Raw genomic sequence first — 19,433 nt, forward strand, 5'->3', positions numbered from 1 at the left:
AAAGCTCATTTATGTCTCATAAAATACATGATTAACCATAGTTAACTGTTAATTCAGCTGCACTCCATTAGAAATGCTATTCAAAGTTGGAAAGCATTTAATATTATATATTGCTGCTGCTCAGCCTAAATTGTTTTTTTTTTGCCCCCTTTAAATGTACACAATATTACAAATTTAATTTTAAGCTGTTTGAATCAGTCTGTAAAAAAGATTTGATTATACCTGAGTGTTCTGGCCCCAGTTTTTCCATATCTCAGTAATCTTGGCGGTAATTGGCTGATTAGCTCCCTCACACTCCATCTCTGCCTCAGTTTCCATGGTAATGTTACAGGAGCTATTATAGATGAGAACTTCATCTCTTTCCACTTTAGGGCTGAAACGAGAAGGGAGGTTAAATGGGGTGTCATCAATCTTAATGAAATGCAATTATTTTTACTCTTATTAATCATTGCGAGCCATTAGCTTGTGGCAACTCCTGGCCACCATTTGTCAAACTTTGCAAATTTCTGTAATTTTGTTTCCATTCTTTTATTGTTTATTTGTTTTCCCCCCCTTTATCTGCACACACTTAGGATGAAAATACATGCAGTAAATATCTCTCAGTGATGCCTTTCTGCTTCCCCAAACTATTGCAAATAGTACCAAATGCCATTCTAGGACCAAGGCAGGAAGATAAGTGCAGACAACAGCTAGGAAATCAGCAGTGTTAGGATCAAAGATGGACTCCTACATGGAGTAAGGGTTGTTCGTGTATCCCCCCTCCCCATCTTACTCACACTTAGCAATAGGGAATGAATAACTTGCAACTCCCCTAGGGCAAGTGGAGAAATTGGAAAAACCACACAACTGGCTAACTGGTCCCTAATTCCAACTGTGAAAAAATGAGCTCATTTGGGGGTTCCAATTCCTGCTACCCAGCTGATTGCAATGATGCTTTGTTGCTAGCGTTGGAACATTAACTTAGTAAATTAATTAAACTTACTTAACAGCCCAGACTAAGCAGATTCGATATATGTGCCAGTTACACTAACAGACATTTGCTCTAAAGCCTCCCCTTGCACAGGGGGAAGAAGTAACAGAAAAGGTGGTGGGGAAGACATATTTTTTTCCTTGGTCTTGGTGCTGACAGCTGCTGACTTTGGTAGCGTTTCGTTACGGGGAGCTATAAGATCCAACAACCCTCAAAATGAGGGGAAAACTTCCCAATTCATTTGTCCAGGCTTTGGATCATGCCAGGATAATCCAATGTCACTTCTCATTCCTTCCCCAGCCGTTGCTCCTTCGTCCTTCTCTCCCCACCCCACCATCAAATACACACCTGCAACTTTAGGAAGGAGAGCAGAAAGGAGATGAAGTTGTAGCAACAGCAACATAGCTCAGAAATTATGCCACTTTTCTGAAGCGCTAAGAAAGGACGGAGTGCACAAAACAGAGGATCAGATAGGTCGGACCAGGATTTTCAGAGGTCTTCAGGTTCCTGAAAACCCCATTTAACAGGATTTTCTCAAGTGCCAAAGTTAGGAGCATAATTTCTACTAAAACCATCCCAATTGGAAAGCCAATACTCAGAGCTTTCTTGGGAGCGTGATGATCAAGATGATTTGATGAACCTGAAGTTTTCAAACCGTGCTGGATGTGGCAGCTCACTGACAAAGCAAGAGCTGCTCTGACGGCTCATTTAGGGGTTATTTGTTTTGTCGCCCTTTTTCAGGGTTAAAGTGTTAAAAGCAGCAGCCACATTAGAAACTACCAAAAAAAAAAAAAAAAGCGCTTTCTGCAAGTAGCTGAACCTTTTTAACAGTGAATTTTTATTTCTATATTTAAATGAACCTTTCCCTCTGCTGTATCAATAATCAAAAGCCAGCCGTAGGGAACTACACTCGCTTTTGATAGCAACACTTTGAGAACTGCTCTTGTCCTGTACAATAATTCAATGGACTGGGCTCTCTCTCAAGACTGCATAGTACTACTTTTTAATGCTACAATCAAAAGCTGCATCTTTTAAATAATCAACCGTTTTAAAGGCAGAAGGGAGTTGTTGTTGGCTAGATGCAGGGATGGGCCCAATTTGCCAGGAAAGAGGTCAACACAAGGAGCTCCAAGTGGTTGTTTCATGTCTTCTTACAAAACGTTACCAAGTTTTGCTTGTAGGCAAAGAGCCAATTCCTCCCTGACCTCTAGTAACTTCATCCCGAAACCTTGATGCTGGAAAACTGCTAACAAATTGCAGTGTTTAAAGGAAATGTAAGAAAAGAAGGGGTGGCTTATTAAAGGGAATTCAGGGATGTGTCTTGGTACCAGTGTTGTTAATGGCAAGACTTGCACCTCTTCTAAGGAATATGCTTTTACCATTATGTGTTCTTAAAGTATAGGCTATAATACAGAGTAAGTTAGGAGAAGCTTTATTCAAACCACTGTAAGATTAGTAAGAAAGGAGAGATTTAATGTGCAGTTAAGCCATGAATTATTTCAGTAGTTTTAGCCCCATCCTGGGACAAAATGTCTTAAGTCGTAAACATTTGCACAGAACTCAAATCCATACATTTTTTATTATTCTTATTATTAGTTACTGTTATTAAGTACAGCAGTCAATGTGTATTATTCCAGGAATTCCCAAAAGAGTTCTTTTTGAGTTTGAACATTTTAATTTTCTAACACTTTGCTACAAATTCCATTAATATTTTGAAATCAAACATTTTTCTGAACTGAAATTTGAAAAAATGTTTTCAGAAGCTCTGACATAGGTAATTTGGATGACTTTAAGCTCTCTCTTCCTCTGCTTCTCTTTAGATTTTTCAGATCAGGAAACTCATCTGAAATCAAACAATCTTCTTTGTTCCTGCTCCCCTTCAGCAAGGCCCGGTTTAAAAATAAATTCACCAGAAAAAAACATCAGTACTCTGGAAAGTTCCTCAGCAGCCCAAGTTTTAATTTCGAACTACTAGACAAGCATGAGCAAAATAGGGGGGAAAGTTAATGACAATAACAAAGAGGTTGAAGAAGTCGGAAAAATGGGAAAATAATAGGTAAGAAAAAGTTGATTTGATTCAGAAATATGTCCCTGGCAGGATTCCCTGAGGGAATAAAACAACCTTTCTCTGGGACATTCACGATTAAATTGGACAAAAACACGGTGAAAAACAATCGGGAAGCAGTCAGCATGTGGACTGTGTGACTTTTCCATCCCCAGGACAAGTCCAGGCACAGAGACCAGGATTGTCCTGTTGAGACCGGGATGGAACAGCTACTGTAGCAGAATTGCAGCAGCCCAAACTAAGACAAGGAGCAAGAAGAAAAACCATGATAGGAATAGACTCATTGCAGATGCATTTTTACCAGTAAAGAGCTGAGCACAATTTTGATACCCAGGGAATGGGAAGCAAAAAAAAAAAAAAACAAAAACAGGGACATATATTGGGATACCCTGTTCCTCTCAAGTTTGTAGGTTACCTGGTTTGGAGCTACACTGATATGACTAACAGGAAAGCAAAGCTTGAATGTTCCCAGGGATGGGACATCTACCACCTCTCTGGGCAACCTGGGCCAGGGTTTCACCACTCTCATTGTAAAAAAATTTCTTCCTTCTATCTAGTTGAAATCGGCCCTCTTTTAGTTTAAAACCATTACCCCTTGTCCTGTCGCTACAGGCCCTGCTAAAGAGTCGGTCCCCACCTTTCTTATGAGCCCTCTTTAAGCCCTGGCAGCTGCACTAAGGTCAGGATCATTAAGGTTGGAAAAGACCTTTAAGATCGTCAAGTAAAGGTCTCCCCAGGGCCTTCTCTTCTCCAGGCTGAACACCCCCAACTCTCCCAGCCTGTCCTCAGAGGAGCGTGTTCCAGCCCTCGGAGCATTTTGGTGGCCCTCAGTTAGACAAGGCAAGGCTCCGGCAGTTTCTTGTTTTGAAAGAAATCATTCTGGGAGCAATAGAACTGATAAATTCAAAACCGATAAATTTCAGGATTACTTTTATTCCCCCTCTATTGTCTCTCTCCTCCCTACTCTTGTCTCCCCCAACGAAACTCTCCTCCCCATCTTCTAGGATGTTATGGGCCATTACCAATGCACGACGTACTGTGGCCATGCCAGTTGGCCAGCTGCATGCATCTGCTCTCTGGCCTGCAGTTTGCTGGCACACAACAGGTTAGGGCAGAACTCTGCCTTCCTCTCCCTCAACAGGAAACTATTTTCTTTCCGCCTGACACAGATTTTCTCAAAACTGGCAAGAATTTCGTAATTCTTAAGATATCTACCCCTTATGAAACCCAGCTCAAATTAATCAGAGCTCAGAAGCTGGTGGGGAAGAAATGACAGACAGGCAGACGCTGTAACTGTGTAAAACTTTTTTTTTCTTTAAATGTTTGGGTTTGTGTTTTCTCTTTTTTTTTAAACAAGTTTAAAAAAATTGTGCGACTTGTGTCTTGCTGTCTTTGCTCAGTAAATGCCAGCTGGTTTTCTTCCCTCAACACAGGGCATCCAGAACTCCCTCCGGTGACCCACAACACCAGCTGTGACATAAGGACCAGATAAGGATGAGGACCAAATCTCTGCAACTCCTTTCAAATGCCTGGGTTGTAGCATCATGCACCAGCCAGGAATGGGTTCACCACATACAGCAAATCATGGGCAATGCGTTGCAGATATATTCTAGTTCTCTATTTGTTTAATGTCTTTTGGAAAGTCTTGCTCATCTATTTATTCCTCTAATTCAAACATCCCTCTTACTCCTAGGATTAAATGCCCTGCAGGTATAAATCCCCATTGCTCCATTAAACGAAACAGTACCAATTCATATTCCTGAGCAACCTGGCCTTGGATTTGCAAAGCCTGAGTAAGTGCCCTGAGCACCCATGCTGAGTAACATTGCACAGCCTGCTGAATTTTCTCTGCAACTTTTTACTCATGAAACTGCTTGGAGAGGGGAAGGGCGGGGAAAGGAGGGGGGAAAAAAAAAAAAGAGGGGAAAAAAAAAGACTTCTGCTTTTCATAATGCCTAATCTTTTTCCCCATTGGCATCCACCAGATGTTGCTTTGGATCAGAAGATAAATATTAAAACCTAAGAAGGAACAAAGCAGTCTGTTTACGAGATGGATTTTCTGATGTCTCTCAAACACTTTGAAAAGATGGGAGGGAAGGAGGGGGGACTAAAGATGCTTTGATAGACACAAGGAATGAATTTCACAACCCGGCGGAGCTCTCTAGTGGTCTCAAGGCTAAATTGCTCTGTTGGCATTGACCTAAGAATTAGAAATTTGCTCCTTCACTCTATCATTTGGCAGGAAGCAATTCTGCAAAAGGTGGAATGAATACCTTCTGGGGTGTGTTGCTCATGGATGGGCCCATTCAACAGTTGGAGAGACACAGCACTGACCTGGCAAAGAGTCCAGCGAAATGCCTCCAGGGTGTGTTGATGTCCCTCCAGTGCCACTGAGGTGGGCTGTCCTCACAGACATACAGGTAAGACACAGATCTTCTCTGGCGATAGAAACCCACTGTGACTTGGACATCACATTCAATGAAGGTGGCTCTGTCTTCTCGGCAGTCAGCAGAAGAATGTGTCAGGCCACAGAGAATGGCCAAAGATGCTGCAAAGACAAGAAGGGGGAAATAGGCATGACATGGGCTGCCATAGCAGCCTACACACCGCTAACATTAAGCAGATTTTAGCAACTGACAGTTGTCACTATGAATTCTTGATGTTCATGACCCAACCTCCCTTTTGGTGCATCTTTTTTGAGCATGAGTAGGTATCCATGCAACTCCTTCAACCTCTTTTGCTTTGTGTGAGCAAGCATATAATCTCCTTTGTGCGTTGATCATCAGGATGGTCTTTGGGATTAAATGACCCCATCCAGGAGGAGGTGACATAAGTGATTAAATAAGAGCATGGACATTTTTTCTGGGGAAGATGGACCATGGTTTACAGCTCAGGTGTAAGGTACAAACCTTTTACCAGGGAGATGTGACAATTTAAGGTCTATCACAGCTTTGAAAGCCAGAAACAGCTTTATTGAAAACATTGCCACAGCTTGGAGGGCTTCTGGGGAACTTGTGTGAACTGGGATCTCCCAGTTCACCTTGCTTTGTACCTGAGTGTGGCTGGAGACTTGGTCCAAGTTTGACTCTGCGGATGTAGTAGGAAGTGTAATGGGAGTAGCTGCTTTGCTTTGGGGTTTGTTTAAGGAACAAGTGATGAGAACAGAAATTCAATTTTCTTATTCTAAACCCAGACAAAAATGCTAAAAAAAACCCCAAAACTTGTGAACTGTCACTGAAGTTCCAATCAGTTGAAATATTTGGTTTTAATAATTAAAAAAAGTGAGTCCTTTAAGCATTAAACCATTGCAGAGATCAAAATTTTCTCTCAAAACCCTAAGCATGTAAAGATTTTTGGAGAAGTTTCATTAATCCTGAGCCAATCAAACTGTTGTAATGAACTCCTGAAAAACTCTGTGGACAGTTTTACACTTTGCACTGTAGAATCCATGAGTGTTCCTCAAGTATCAGAAGTGCAATCAATGGGAATTTATCAAGAAAGGGGTGGGGGAGTGGGGTGTTTGCTTTTTTAAATTCCAGTTTGTTTACAAGGTATCTTGTTGGCTGGGAAGGTGTCATTGTCAATGAATGTCAGCTCCTAAGCAATTTTGAAAATGGTTTTTGAAATGGTAAAAATATGAAAATGCTAAGTTTCCTGTGTTAAAGGATTTGGTGCTTTTTGCTAAACATGATTATTTCATATGGAGTATTTTGGAAAAGTTTATAACTGTTTAATGTTTAAGATATTTTTTGAAATATTAAATATTAAATATTAAAACCTAGAATTTCATCTTCTCTGAACTTCAGATAGTGGGAGTTCATAATTTTTCTGTATTTTTCTTCTCTGGATTTAGAATAAGAAAAAAGTTATCCACCTCTTCACACATTTTGCAATATGCTAAATCTCTTTCTTTCCCAAATCCAGTGACAATTCTTTTGTTCAGCATCCACTCAGACACAGCCAAACACAGTCCCTGCCTTAAAGATCTACATATAAACATGAGAGAGACAATGGACAGAGAGAGAAGCCAAAAGGAATGATGGCACAATGCCTATATTTTGCTTTTATTGACCAGAAATTATGCCTAGAACCACCTGAGTTGTCCTATAGTTCCCACAGAAGCCTTGTGTCTTCCTGGAGGCCTGGCTGCCATTTTAAGGGCATTTTAAGTGGCATTAGATACTGTGTTTTGGCAAATGAATACCATCCAAGAGGTCAAAATACTACCAAGCACTGTCAAGCATTGGAGCAGGCTGCCCAGGGAAGTGGTGAAGTCGCCATCCCTGGAGGTATTTAAAAGATGTGTAGATGTGGTGCTTCGGGACATGGTTTAGTGGTGGACTTGGCAGTGCTGGGTTAATGGTTGGGCTTGATTTTAAACGTCTTTTCCAACCTAAATGATTCTATGATTCTACCAAGAATGTGCCTTTGCAACAACCTGCAGAAGAACCAATTCATTACAAGAATTTCTCCAAAAGAGATGGAATATATGCTTTTTTTTTTTTTTAATCTAGTGAGAGGCCGAGAACTTCTCAAAAACATCCAAGCAGCAATGGCACTGCTCTTCCTCCACAAATACATGACTTTCCTGTGGACAGAAGAATTTGTTCCCCTTTTGTAATAGGCTATAACAGCTCCTTCTGCATTACTATTCTATTCTAGTGACACAAAAGGTTGTGATAAGCTCAGATGTGGTAACGGAGACTGTGCAGGTACCTTAGATGAACAACCAACTAGAGCAATATTAGCACATGGAATGGAATATTTTCAGTTGGAAGGGACCTACCACAATCATCTAGTCCAACCACCTGGCCGCTTCAGGACTGACCAAAAGTTAAAGCATATTATTAAGGGCATTGTCCAAATGCCTCTTAAACACTGAGAGGTATGGGGCATCAACCACTTCCCTAGGAAACCTGTTGCAGTGTTTGATCACCCTCTGAAAGTGGGTGGTCAAAGAAAGACTAAGTTCACATTCCGCAGTTTAAGGAAAAACAACACGTTGCTGAGCTAATCAAAAGAGTCTTTGGTTTTCTTTTGTGGTCTTGAAAAGAACATGTCAGAGTTTTCCTAGGTGGAAAAGCAGCTTAACCCTATTTTAGGATGAATGTTAGAAATTACCCACAGAATCTCAGGATGTGAATATTTTCCTCAAAACCTTGCTGCTGTTGAAGAACTTTCCTGGCTAATGTAGGTCACCAGAAGATACTTCCTGCACAGTCCTTAGAACTCAGCAGAAGAACAGCCTCTCACCCTTCGGATACCCCTGAAATGTAATGCGGAAATCGGGCATTTCTGGTGTGCTCCAGTGCCTTTATCTCAATGTTATCATGCCTGTAGGAACACGAGGCCTTGCATCTTGTCAACTGCTGAAATAATTTTTAAATCGAACCAGGCAAACGAAGGTATTAATTTATAAAACCTAAGCTAAAGAACATGGTTACAAAAGATTGTAAAGAGATCGGTGGACGCAAAATCCAAGAAAACCCTGCTTAATCTATACAGCCCAGAATGAAACCTAGAACTGCTTTCTCCCTCTCAGGTGGAAGGAAGGAGGAACCTCATCTCCACACCCTCCAGCTCCTGTCCATATGATGAAGATACCAGTCTTTGAGGAGATGTCCATTTCTCTTTCCTTCCTTGGGGATCTCTGAGGTCCTCCTATTCTCCTGATCCCAGAGGATTTAATACTTCTTTTAGTTAGGAGGAAGTCTTCACCGTTCACCCCCCTTCCTCTGACCATCAAATGCAAATATCCTTTGGTATTACAGCTGCTGTTATCTCCTACCACAACAGTTACAAAAAAATATCAACTAAAGATTGCAACACGCTTAGTATGTCCTGAAAGGATAGTTTGTCCATTCTGAGACACAATACTTCTCCCTGCTTAATTGGTTGGTGTTCAAACTCCAGAATGAAGCTTCTTTATGCTTTATGTACCCTATAAAGATAAAACCTCTAATCACATGTAATACAATCCCATCACTGAGATGAATGCATTCATCCTATTATGGCTTCTCTGCCATCAGGCACAACGGCAGCCAAACCTCTGCATGTTGGTAATGGGTTAGAGACCAACTGCCCCAACCCTGTCTTTGAAGGAAACTCCAGCTTAAGCCAGGATCCTGGGATGCTCAGCACAAGGACTTTGTTCTAGGTCACTGTTTAATAAGAACTGTCGGACATGTGATGAGGCTAAAACCTACAGGAGCTCCAAGGGCAGCTGCAGATCGATTGAACTACTGCCAGAGGTGTCCCGGTGCCGAACCTCGCATCCTCAGTTATCCACCACTCACAAAACAGACCGCAGAGCACAACATTAACATGTGCTTAGCAGGGAAGACAAAGGTTAAAAAAAAAAAGAAAGAAAAGAAAAAGGCAAGGAAAAAAGCGATCTGATAAGGTCATCAAGTCCAACCTCTCCCTATGAAGAATTGCTCCCTGGGAGACATTCATTTCACACAGCCGAGTTTCAGAAGTCCCAAGAGGTGACTTTGCAAGCATCTATTCCACCGCCTGATAGATCTCACTGTCAGAACATTCCTGCCATGTAATCAATATGCTTTTTTTTTGCTTTTTTCCCTCTTTCTTAATTTCATTTCTGGATTTGAAGGACAGAAGGGCCCATTTGGATCCTTTGGTTTGATTTCCACAATAAACATCAGAGGACTTTACTTCTACTCAGGTTTCAATGGCCACAGCATGTCCTTTTCATATCTTCTGCATTTACTTATGCAAATCACCCCATTTCCCTGGCTATAGTTCCCCTTGGCCCTAGCTCAGTACATCTCCTTGGTACATCTGGACTGCTGCAACCAAAACTCTTCCCTCTCTCTCCTCTTGTCCTGTATGCAGAGCTCCATGAAGCCATGTCTCTATACCTTTTAAACCAGCCTCATTTAATTTCTAGCCTTTAATCTAAATCCTCTTCCCTAAACATCCACTTTTACCCATGTAATCTGGCCAACGGTAGGTCCAGGACTTGCTAGCAAAGATCCCAAGAGCTGTTACATCAAAGCCCTAAAGCCAGGCCTGTTATTCCAAGAATGCTGATGCAACCAGGAAAATCAGACTCAGCTTTTACCCTGGTGGATATTCTCATCAGTTCAACTTCTTTTTAAAGGCACCTTCTTTGCCCTCCCTGCAATGTCAAACATGCAATCTCAGGTACTGGCTTAGTGCAAAATTTACGTATGGTACCTACCCTAACATCACATCATAGGAATATTCAGTTATTTTCTCACCTGCCTCAACCTACCTACCAGTCTTCCCATCTTTCATAGGAGCCCAGTTCAAGCCCACAGACATTAACCATAAGATCTGCAAATTTAACCTGAGCTGAACAGAATCCACAGTTGTATTTGCACTCATCCACAGCGCTGCAACACGAGTAACAAAGCAAGAACAAGAGAAGGGGAAAACTCTCGTGACTAAGCCAGTTATCTATTTAGCGGAAGTTTAAAGACTTGTGGGTTGGTTTGGGTTTTTTTGTTTTGGTTTTGGTTTTCCTTGAAGGGAGTGTTAACTTCATTTAATTTTCTTAATTTTCTTAAGCTTTAATGGTGAAACTCAAATTTTAGCTCTGTTCTGATTTGATTTTTTCAGCAGCTTGCCATAGACAACAGTGTTCATAAAAGAGTCTAGGCTTGTGTTCCTATTCCGTGTGCTCTGGATTGAGCACGTTTCAGTCCTTACTGTGCCCAGCTCTTATCGATGATCAAACCAAAACCTTGCTACAACCCCACTCAACACCCCTTCCTAAGGCAGACCCCGTGGGGCAGCATTATGGATGGATCCTGCTGAGACCAGCAGTTCCTCGTGTCTTAGAAAACTGCCTGCTAAATGGGAAAGTCACATTTCCTACCTGCAGAGCCTTGCCCTACAGATCTGATCACATGAGTAAGCTAGATGGACCAGTTGGGGACTCCCACGTGAACATGCCTAATCTTAAGCAGGCCAGACACAACATGACCTAGCATTGAAACCCCAGGGCAGCGAGCTGCCACCTGACATCCTGAAGTGCCAGAGGGGAGGCATTTCCACTTCACAGCGCACCGTAACGGGAGGAACGCAGCTTGAACTCTTCACTTCTCATCACCCAGTCCACGAGCAACACCGGGAAATGTCAGACAAGCATCCAACCTGGCCGCGCCAGCCTCCGCACCGAAGGGGCCCCTCGGGCAGCACAGACCTATCCCTCCCATCTCCTTCACGGCTCATGGTCCTGCATCCCCGAAGTCACTTCTCCACCTCTCCCACGTGGATGAAGCTGTGAAAGAAAGGTCTGAGCACTAGATGTGCGAGTGCCAAGTGGCAAACTTCCCCGGGCAAACAGCAGCACGTAAGCCACGAGGTGAGACTGGACTAACTGCACTTAATAAGCCCACTCATCCCCTAAATATTAGGGGAAAGCCGTCGGGAAAGCATCTTGCCCTATATACAGATTCACCAATGCCACGTACAGATGTGCATAGGCTGAATACACCTGTCTCAGGGAGTACAAATAGCCTGGCAAACACGCACAGATTTAAGAAGCCTGTGAAGGATATTAAAAAAAAAAAAAGAAAAACACACACACACACACACACACAAAACACATTTTCTTGTAAATACTTCATTGACAGAGAAATATTTTTGCAACTCGACTGGTGAGATTTGCAAGGCTGCACACTGCAAAATCCACAGCAGGGAAGAGAGGGGTTCTCTTGTAAGCGGCCTCAAAGCAATAGCGCCCGCATCCCTTTGGCTAGCGAGGCAAAGCATCCTTTGCGTCTTCTCTCCAGAAACGTAACCAGCAAGCGGGCAGCCATCGGCATTCTCTTGCTGACATCTAGTGTCAATAACAAGCATTGTGGTCCTGCCTGTAAGGTGGCTTTCCCCAGGCTCCTTCTGCCACCTACCACTCAGTGAATTTTGAACACACAGTTATTAATGTTTTCACAGTTTGGATCAATTTGATTACATTTTTTTCTGCTATTCTTCCTGCAATAACCAGACTTCCCTGTTTTGTGCTCTGATTTCTTTTTTCAGCACTCCAGTACCATATCTTGTTTCTTGTTTAAAAAATAATAATAAGCGGTTTTGTGATGTGTGTCCAGATCCTGTTTAAAACAAAGAAAACTGAGCCCTTACAGCCTCCGTGTCTCCTTCTGAGTGCTTGGGGTTGGGTTTTAAGTCTCTTTCACCAGCCCTCGATTTTTCTTAATATTCCTCATGGATGAGGAATGACAAGAGCAAATTTAGAATTTTGGAACAACTGAAGCTGGAGGGGATCCCTGGACACCTCTCAACCCAAGCTTTGCTCAAAGAAATGTTAAATTCCACATTGGACTGGTTTATCAGTGACTAATCTCATCAACTTCTGACTGTTTGGAAGGATGGAGACTCCACACGCCTTTGAACAAAACCCTGGCAATTTACCCTGATGGACACTCTCACTGCCACCTTTCTTCCAGATCCACAAAGGAGAAGAGGCCATGGATCTTTGGTCACCTGGATGACGGATCTTTGGATGGCCACAGAATGGCAAATATTTCTGTATATGTTCTCCTAGCATCAGAGCTGTGAAGGGGTTGAAGTATTATGCTACCAAGAGTTGCGATGCTGCAGCACCAAGATAGGTGCCCTGTGCTTAGTGTTTGCAGAATGGCACATATCTCAGGGTGAGATTTAAAAGTCTTTAATCCTGCCTTTTGTAGATCTTAGGAGCCTAATTCTGTGTTGCCAGTAGGGGAGGGAGGAAATGCGTCTTGTCCCAGCGAATACCCATTTGTAAGAGTTTCCTCCAAAACTGGGCCAGGGTTTTTTCTCTCTGAGAGAGCTGGAGATCATGGCATCTTTCCCTGTTGTGCTGCCTCTCTTCAGTTAAGGAGGATGCTCTGGCTGTGAGATGATCTCATCTTCCTCTCAGGGAATTCAAAACCTCATATTCACATTCCCTAAGGTATGAACTGGCCACAGTATGTCATTTATTCGCCCTCCCAGTCATTCACTCTTTTCCTCCCACTGAAGCTGTCCACCAGGCAGCCAAAACACAAAGTCTATGGATCCACAGAAAAAAGACATTTAAGGAAGCTCAACTCACTAGGGCCAGTCATGATGGCCAAGAAGTGCTTGAGTTCCCAAGCCTAGAGCCTTCATGCACATGTTGTGTGACACAGTTTTCCCAAGGAATAGTTTCCACAAGGAACTGCTGTTGCTGTGCACATCTCATACACACCCACAAAGCATGTGTGGCAGCTCTGGCTACAGGCACGTGGTGGATCTAGTCCAAAGCCCATGGCCATTGATGCAAAAACTCCCCTACAGCAATTGTCTTTGGACTGAGCTCAAAAAACAGGGGTCAATGCTGTGTTAGCTCCTCTCCTTTCTCCAGAGCTGCTGCCACTCTCTGTTCCCCTGGGACGAGACACACTGAGACCTCCCCACTTTTGGGTCAATATAGGTTTTTAAGGGATTTTTTTAACACAATACCAAGTTTTGTGTCTTAGCTGACCGTGTAAGCGTGGAGCAAGGCAGCTCAGGTCAGTCATCGTCATGTTGCCCAACATTTCACAGGGTGTGCCACAGACTGTGACCGAAGTCTTCCCTGGGGAAAACCCAGCTCCACGCAGGTAAATTACTCCTCCATTCAAGCCACCTTGAAAAAGGACAGAAAATGGGATTTAAGACAGAGCCTGACAGCCAGCTGTCAACAAGGGTATTTTTTTGAATTAATAATTTTTTCTTTCATGTCAAAAAACCCCAGTCACTGCAGTCTCTCACACTGCACCCCATGAAGGAGCTACAATAAGCCTTCATTACTTACCCCAGTTGTGATGCACAGCTGTCACCATCAGCTGAGACGTGAACGTCAGGTTGGAGGAAGCCCAGCCTCTGGGGACATCCAGGCCCAGCACACGGTACTCGCCAACAGGGAGCAGAGGAGCTGAGCACTGCAAAGTAGAGCGAGTGATGGTGACACCACTACAGGCAAAGTCTCCAACAAATACATAGACTGTGTCCATCTCTGTCACCCGTGATACAGTCATTGTTAAAAGGACACCAGTTACAACAAGCGAAAGGAAAGCTGGGGTAAACTCCTTGTTGTAACTTATTCTTCCAAGGTAATAGGAGATTCCATCTATTTGTAGACTCAAAGCCCTAGTCCCATCTCCTGGAGGCACCGTGCACTTGATAGCTACACAGGTGACGCTGAGAACAAGGCAAGGATGATGATCAATGAGAACAGAAGTCATTCTCTTCCCTTTCAGCGCCGAGCCTGCCAAGGTGAGCAGGCCTCCACCATTGGTACTGAAGTTTCGTGGGTAAAACCGGTATACCTGAGGCAGGATATTGAGAACACTGGACAATTTTCTGAAGCAAGCTTGGCCACTTTTCCTGTTGGTTATGGAAATGTTGTGCTCCCCTGGGGCAATGCAGTCTGTCTGGCACTTGATGTTGGTCTCGTTCCAAAAAGTCACTTTGCAGGCAGCCTGGTTATTCACACGTACCACGGGGCTGTCACTTGGCCATGCCAACCTCTGTCCTTTTATCATCACGTAGGTGAATATCCCATTGGTCTCCCAGATCACCAAATCTACAACGGGGGTCCACTGCTTTTGAAGGTGGAGTGTACAGTCTCCAAGGCAGACACTGCTGATCCCATTGACAGTCACTGTGACATTAAGAGCCCAAGAAGCCTCAGCCAACCACTGGTAATGCAAAGGATGGGCCCCTGGAAGGACAATACAACTAATGGCATCATTGTCAGAGTTCTGGATCTCACAGGAATAATTACCCTCCAGGCTGACCTGTACCAAATTCCTCCTGGATTTCAAAGCAATACCAGATATGGTGAGTAACATCCCACCACAGATCGATCCTTGTGATGGGAATATGGAGGTTATCTGTGGAGTTATTGTAAGGGCCTGCAGCCTTGCTGTCACACGAGCATATCCTAGCTGTCTCTGGATAACCTGGATGGGGAAAGTCCCAGGTTCCAAGCTGTTCAGTGGCAAAGAACACTGATAAAACATTGCAGACTTGTTGCCATGCTGAAACTCAAGTTCACATTCACTGTGTCCGAGCTTAGCCACAGATCCAGTGATGTTTATCCCCTGGATGTTCAAGAGCAGGTTACTGCCTGTGATTTCCATTTCAACAACAGTAATCAGAGGAGTCAAAGCTCTTTGGTAATTAAAGGTGGTGGTCCTTTTTGCAAAAAGAGTATGCTGAAGTGACCTACTGTTGATGACTACGTTTACTCTGACAGAGATGTCTTGTGAATCTTCATTAGACAAATTAGCAGCTGGTGGAGTCAGGCACCAAACTCTCTCTTCTGCCAAGTGAGTAATCATACAGGTTTGCCTGTTCATTGAAACAGAAACCAGGGCAGGATTTTGGCTAAAGCCCACCCCAGAGATTGTGAGCAGTGTTCCACCTAGGAGTAAAACAGAACAAGGGACATTATATGCAGGAAAGGAATCAATGACTGTCAGTAAACAATGACAAACCACGATAAAGCCCATGAGCATGGCAGACAGTCTTAGCCAGGTCAAATGGAAGAAGAAATTGAGTCCTTTTTTGGAACAAGACACCAAGCTGTCATGTATCAGGATAATCTTATGTGGACAAGAGGCTAACGTGGCTCAGATAACCAAGGACCATCATGGCAGCAAGTGACAGTAGAAAGCCTGTTGTGAGAGGACTCCTGAGAGTAAACAGAGACTGAACTCTTCAGGGAATGGGAGTGTCTGTGTAGGCAGGTGGGGAGATGGTAGACATGGTTTGGTCCTGCTGCATACAGGGAAGCAGGATGCAGTATGGCTACTTTCAAACAAAAATCCAGAACCACAGACTTTCCTTCAATCTTCAGTTGTGCCTGGCCACTCAGGTAGAGTGCCCGATTTGCCGTGCACTGATGGTCACTTGCCCTTGAGGAGTTCACTGACCAGAAAAGCTGATACATTGATGAATGCCTCCAGCTTCAAGCCCTCCCCTACTTATATGCTCCCAGTCTGCATCATTTAAGACGGGTAGAACAGGAAGGGGAAGAGAAGAGCCTCCACTGTCAAAGGCAACTCTGACCAGGGCTTCCCATGCATGGGCTGGAGGAAGGCAGGTTGTCTGCTTTCCCCTGCGGTTGCCTGGATGTTTTTATTCCCTAGGCATCTACTTAAGACCACAGAAGACAGCAAATGGGTAAACAGACTTGGTGTGAACTGGTAGGGCCATTCATATGGAAAAGCAATTCAGGAAGAGTTAGACACAAAGTTATGACCTCCTGATGAGGCTGTCCTTGTGTCTAGTGTTGGAAGCTGGAAGGCTGTTGTAGAGAAGTATCATCACACACTGCTCCACTCATATAACCTTCCTAAGTCATCCTATATTTGGGTGACCCTGGGAGACAGGCTATCTTTGGTCTGATCCAGCACAGTTGTTCTATGACAAGACAGTGGAGTCTTCCTCTACACACTGACAAGAGAAGGAGCCTGGGGAATCTCCGCTACCACTCTTGTCACTGAGAGTAGGTGTTAATTATCTGGAATAAGTGTGAATCTGATGTCTGGATTTACATAACATGGCAAAGCAGCAGCATGTGCACTACCTCACAGGATGCTGTGAATAAGGGCAGCACTGAAGAAGGAGCTGTCTGGATTTTAGGAAGCGACAATCATAAAAATGCAAACCCTCCAGTATTCCCAGCCTAATCCCATGCTTCCAAGACCAAAGCCCAGCTGAATCCTCCCTCCACCTTCCTTCAGTTTGTAGTACTGGTACTCCCAGTTCCCTGCCTTGCTTCAACCTCTTTATCCATTAAGAACATGCCCTTCCCTTTCCCATGATCTGCCTGAAAAATAAGTTGGTTTATAATGGGGTTCCTTTTGAATGAGCTCAAATTCTTAATCCAGATGGCTACACAAGTGTTAGGGATGACAAAATACTAGACATAAGGCAGGGGAAGGACTGGAGCTTTTTGCAGCAATGAGATTCTAAATCAGCTGAAGCCAGTCATAAAACAGCCAAAGAGTTAATCAGATCTTATTTAATTTTCAATTTACTCTCAAATATGAAAAAAAGGGTGCAATAATTTTATTTTTTTTTAGTATAGCTTAATCTTCAAAACTGATAGGCTTTGCTCTCCAAGCTTTATCCACGCTTTCATCTTGTAAGGCTTGAGCACTTCACAAACTATTGAACTAATCATGTACCACAAGCCTCTGAGTTTTTGTATCTTTAAATGTGTTGTGAGCCTGGGCGAGCGATCTGTGGAGGACCTGAGGTTGCATCACAAGAGTTGCTCTGTCTTCTATAAAAGTGTTTCTAAGGGCTCATGTAAAATTCACTACAGGGATTCAACTCTCCCCCACACCCAGCCAAATGACAAAATAAATCAACCACCCGAAATCTGTTTTTTAAGATTTAAAGTAAAACTTTTCTTTTCAATTCAGTCATGTTTTTCTCTGAAACACACTTTATCTCCAATGTTTAAAAGCTTGGAATGGGATTAATAAATATTTCACCTTTGATTAAAATTAACATTGAAAAAGGGCTTTTTTTGTCTTTTCAACTTAACAAAAATGAACGTCCCCTTTGGGATCACTTGAAATTATTGTTTGCTTCAAACCACAACTGTACCCTGCTTTCCCCCTAACTTTCACATAGGAAGCCTTGAAACATGGAGGCGTAATGACTGAAAGAAACAGCACACGAGTCAGGTGTGGGCGTGCTTTGTTTTCCCAAAGGGAACATGCAAGGATACATGAGCAAACACTTTGGGAAATCAAATTCAAAGCACAGGGAGCCCCGAGCCAGCCAACCAAACGAGGGATGCTCACTACAATCCCACATTTCCAGACTGCTGCTGTCTGCCAGTTGATGTCTGCATAATAAAGGGTCACAGATTTAAAACACCCTCATTTAAACTGATGTGAAATGGGATGCCCTTTCCATTCCTGCAGGAAAACTGTGCCCTTGATCCCTTTAACCTCCATAAGTGGCTGCAGATGTACAAAGTTGTTTACCCAGAAAGGAGCCACAGCACGGCTCTATGCTGAAGATCTCTGAGAGGTACTGGATTAACAGCTCAACCCTGCAAAACACAAGCAACATAGAAAGGGGGTTTGGAGGGTTGGGGTTTTTTTATATTTTTCTCCCCTGCTGCAGTGTTATTCTTTCTTACAACTCCTTCTATATTGGAAGGCCAAACGCCCACCTGGCACACCCACTTTGTTCAACGCCACAGTGACAAAGACCACCCCACACCCCGAATTTTTCCACGTGATGTGAGCTGCATCTATTACGAACACTGTCTTATTGAGTGGCAACCTGCAGGCCAAATTTAGTCCATGAGGTGCAACTGAACTACCCATTAAAAAAAGCAAGAACGAGGGGGTTTTTTTTGTCAAACAGATCCCACTGTAGCTATGCCCACAGACAGGAGATGCAAGTACATTGAGGAGACATCCTGGCTACCTTCCTTCTTGCATCCTCCCACAAGACAGCAGAGGTAACTGCAGCAAGAGGAAACCCAGACATAACCTCCTGAAGCCCACTCAGATAAGGGTGTAGCTCTGCTTCTGTCCCACCTACATCTATTTTTCCTCCTCATCACTCTCCTTTCAAGAACACTCCCTGCCCGAAGGGCATGTCAGAGAAGTAGACCTTTCCAAGCCTGTAATCCAGCCCACCAGAGATCAGAGTCGTCTCCTGGGGTGACCCATCTCCCTCCACCCTCTGTCCCTGGAGACAAAGTGATGGTGCTACTAACAGACTTCAGCATCAGCTGGGATGAGTCCCTGTGTGTCATCCCACTGCCACAAAGCAGCTTAAGGTGGTTCGTGAGCAATAAAAGCAGCTCCCTTCTCCCCAATACCATTGTTTCAGGACCATTCTTAGCAGCTGCCATGGATGAGAGCAGTGTGGGTGAGGAGCAAAACTGTGTTGCTTGTGAATGCATTGTTACATCCCACTTTCTGGTCGGTTTTTCCCCACATTTTAATTCATTTATACTACATTTATCTAGGCATGAACTTGAAGTGTCACCTTAAAAGATGGAAATAGCATCATTTAAAAATTCTCCAAACAAAGCACTTTTTTATTTTTCAACCTAGCTTTTGTTTTTCTCATGAAAAGTGTTTCTTTTCTTATGCTGTTTTCCTACAGCAGGATTTATCTGCATTTGACCTGAATCTGTGAATACCTTTGATTGCCTGAATATGCATTTTTCATCAAATCAGCTGTTTTTTCTAAAATGTTTCTCTTCTGCCTCCTACTGATCCAAGGGGACTTAATTGACTAGCATTAGCAGTTTGCTGACTTGGGTTCCACAGATCAATAAATACCTTGATAATTATTCATAATTTTATACCACACTGCAGATTTCACCGTTAGGTACAGAATTTGTGAAAACTCTTA

The 19,433-nt window shown here is 43.3% G+C and overlaps 1 protein-coding gene across 1 annotated transcript in view; it reads right to left on the reverse strand.

The window, feature by feature from the left end:
- Positions 1-222: 222 nt before the first annotated feature.
- Positions 223-19,433, reverse strand: part of LOC104616272 (fibrocystin-like) — a gene marked incomplete at both ends in the record, with an annotated part of 47,514 nt that continues 28,303 nt past the window's right edge. The window contains 5 exons of the mRNA XM_010288457.1: positions 223-373; positions 5,370-5,583; positions 13,531-13,674; positions 13,843-15,456; positions 18,041-18,108. Coding sequence (XP_010286759.1) covers positions 223-373; positions 5,370-5,583; positions 13,531-13,674; positions 13,843-15,456; positions 18,041-18,108 — 2,191 coding nt within the window. The remainder of the gene's footprint in view (positions 374-5,369; positions 5,584-13,530; positions 13,675-13,842; positions 15,457-18,040; positions 18,109-19,433) is intronic.

Source organism: Phaethon lepturus, unplaced genomic scaffold (genome assembly GCF_000687285.1).
Source record: "Phaethon lepturus isolate BGI_N335 unplaced genomic scaffold, ASM68728v1 scaffold2416, whole genome shotgun sequence".
NCBI lineage: Eukaryota > Metazoa > Chordata > Aves > Phaethontiformes > Phaethontidae > Phaethon > Phaethon lepturus.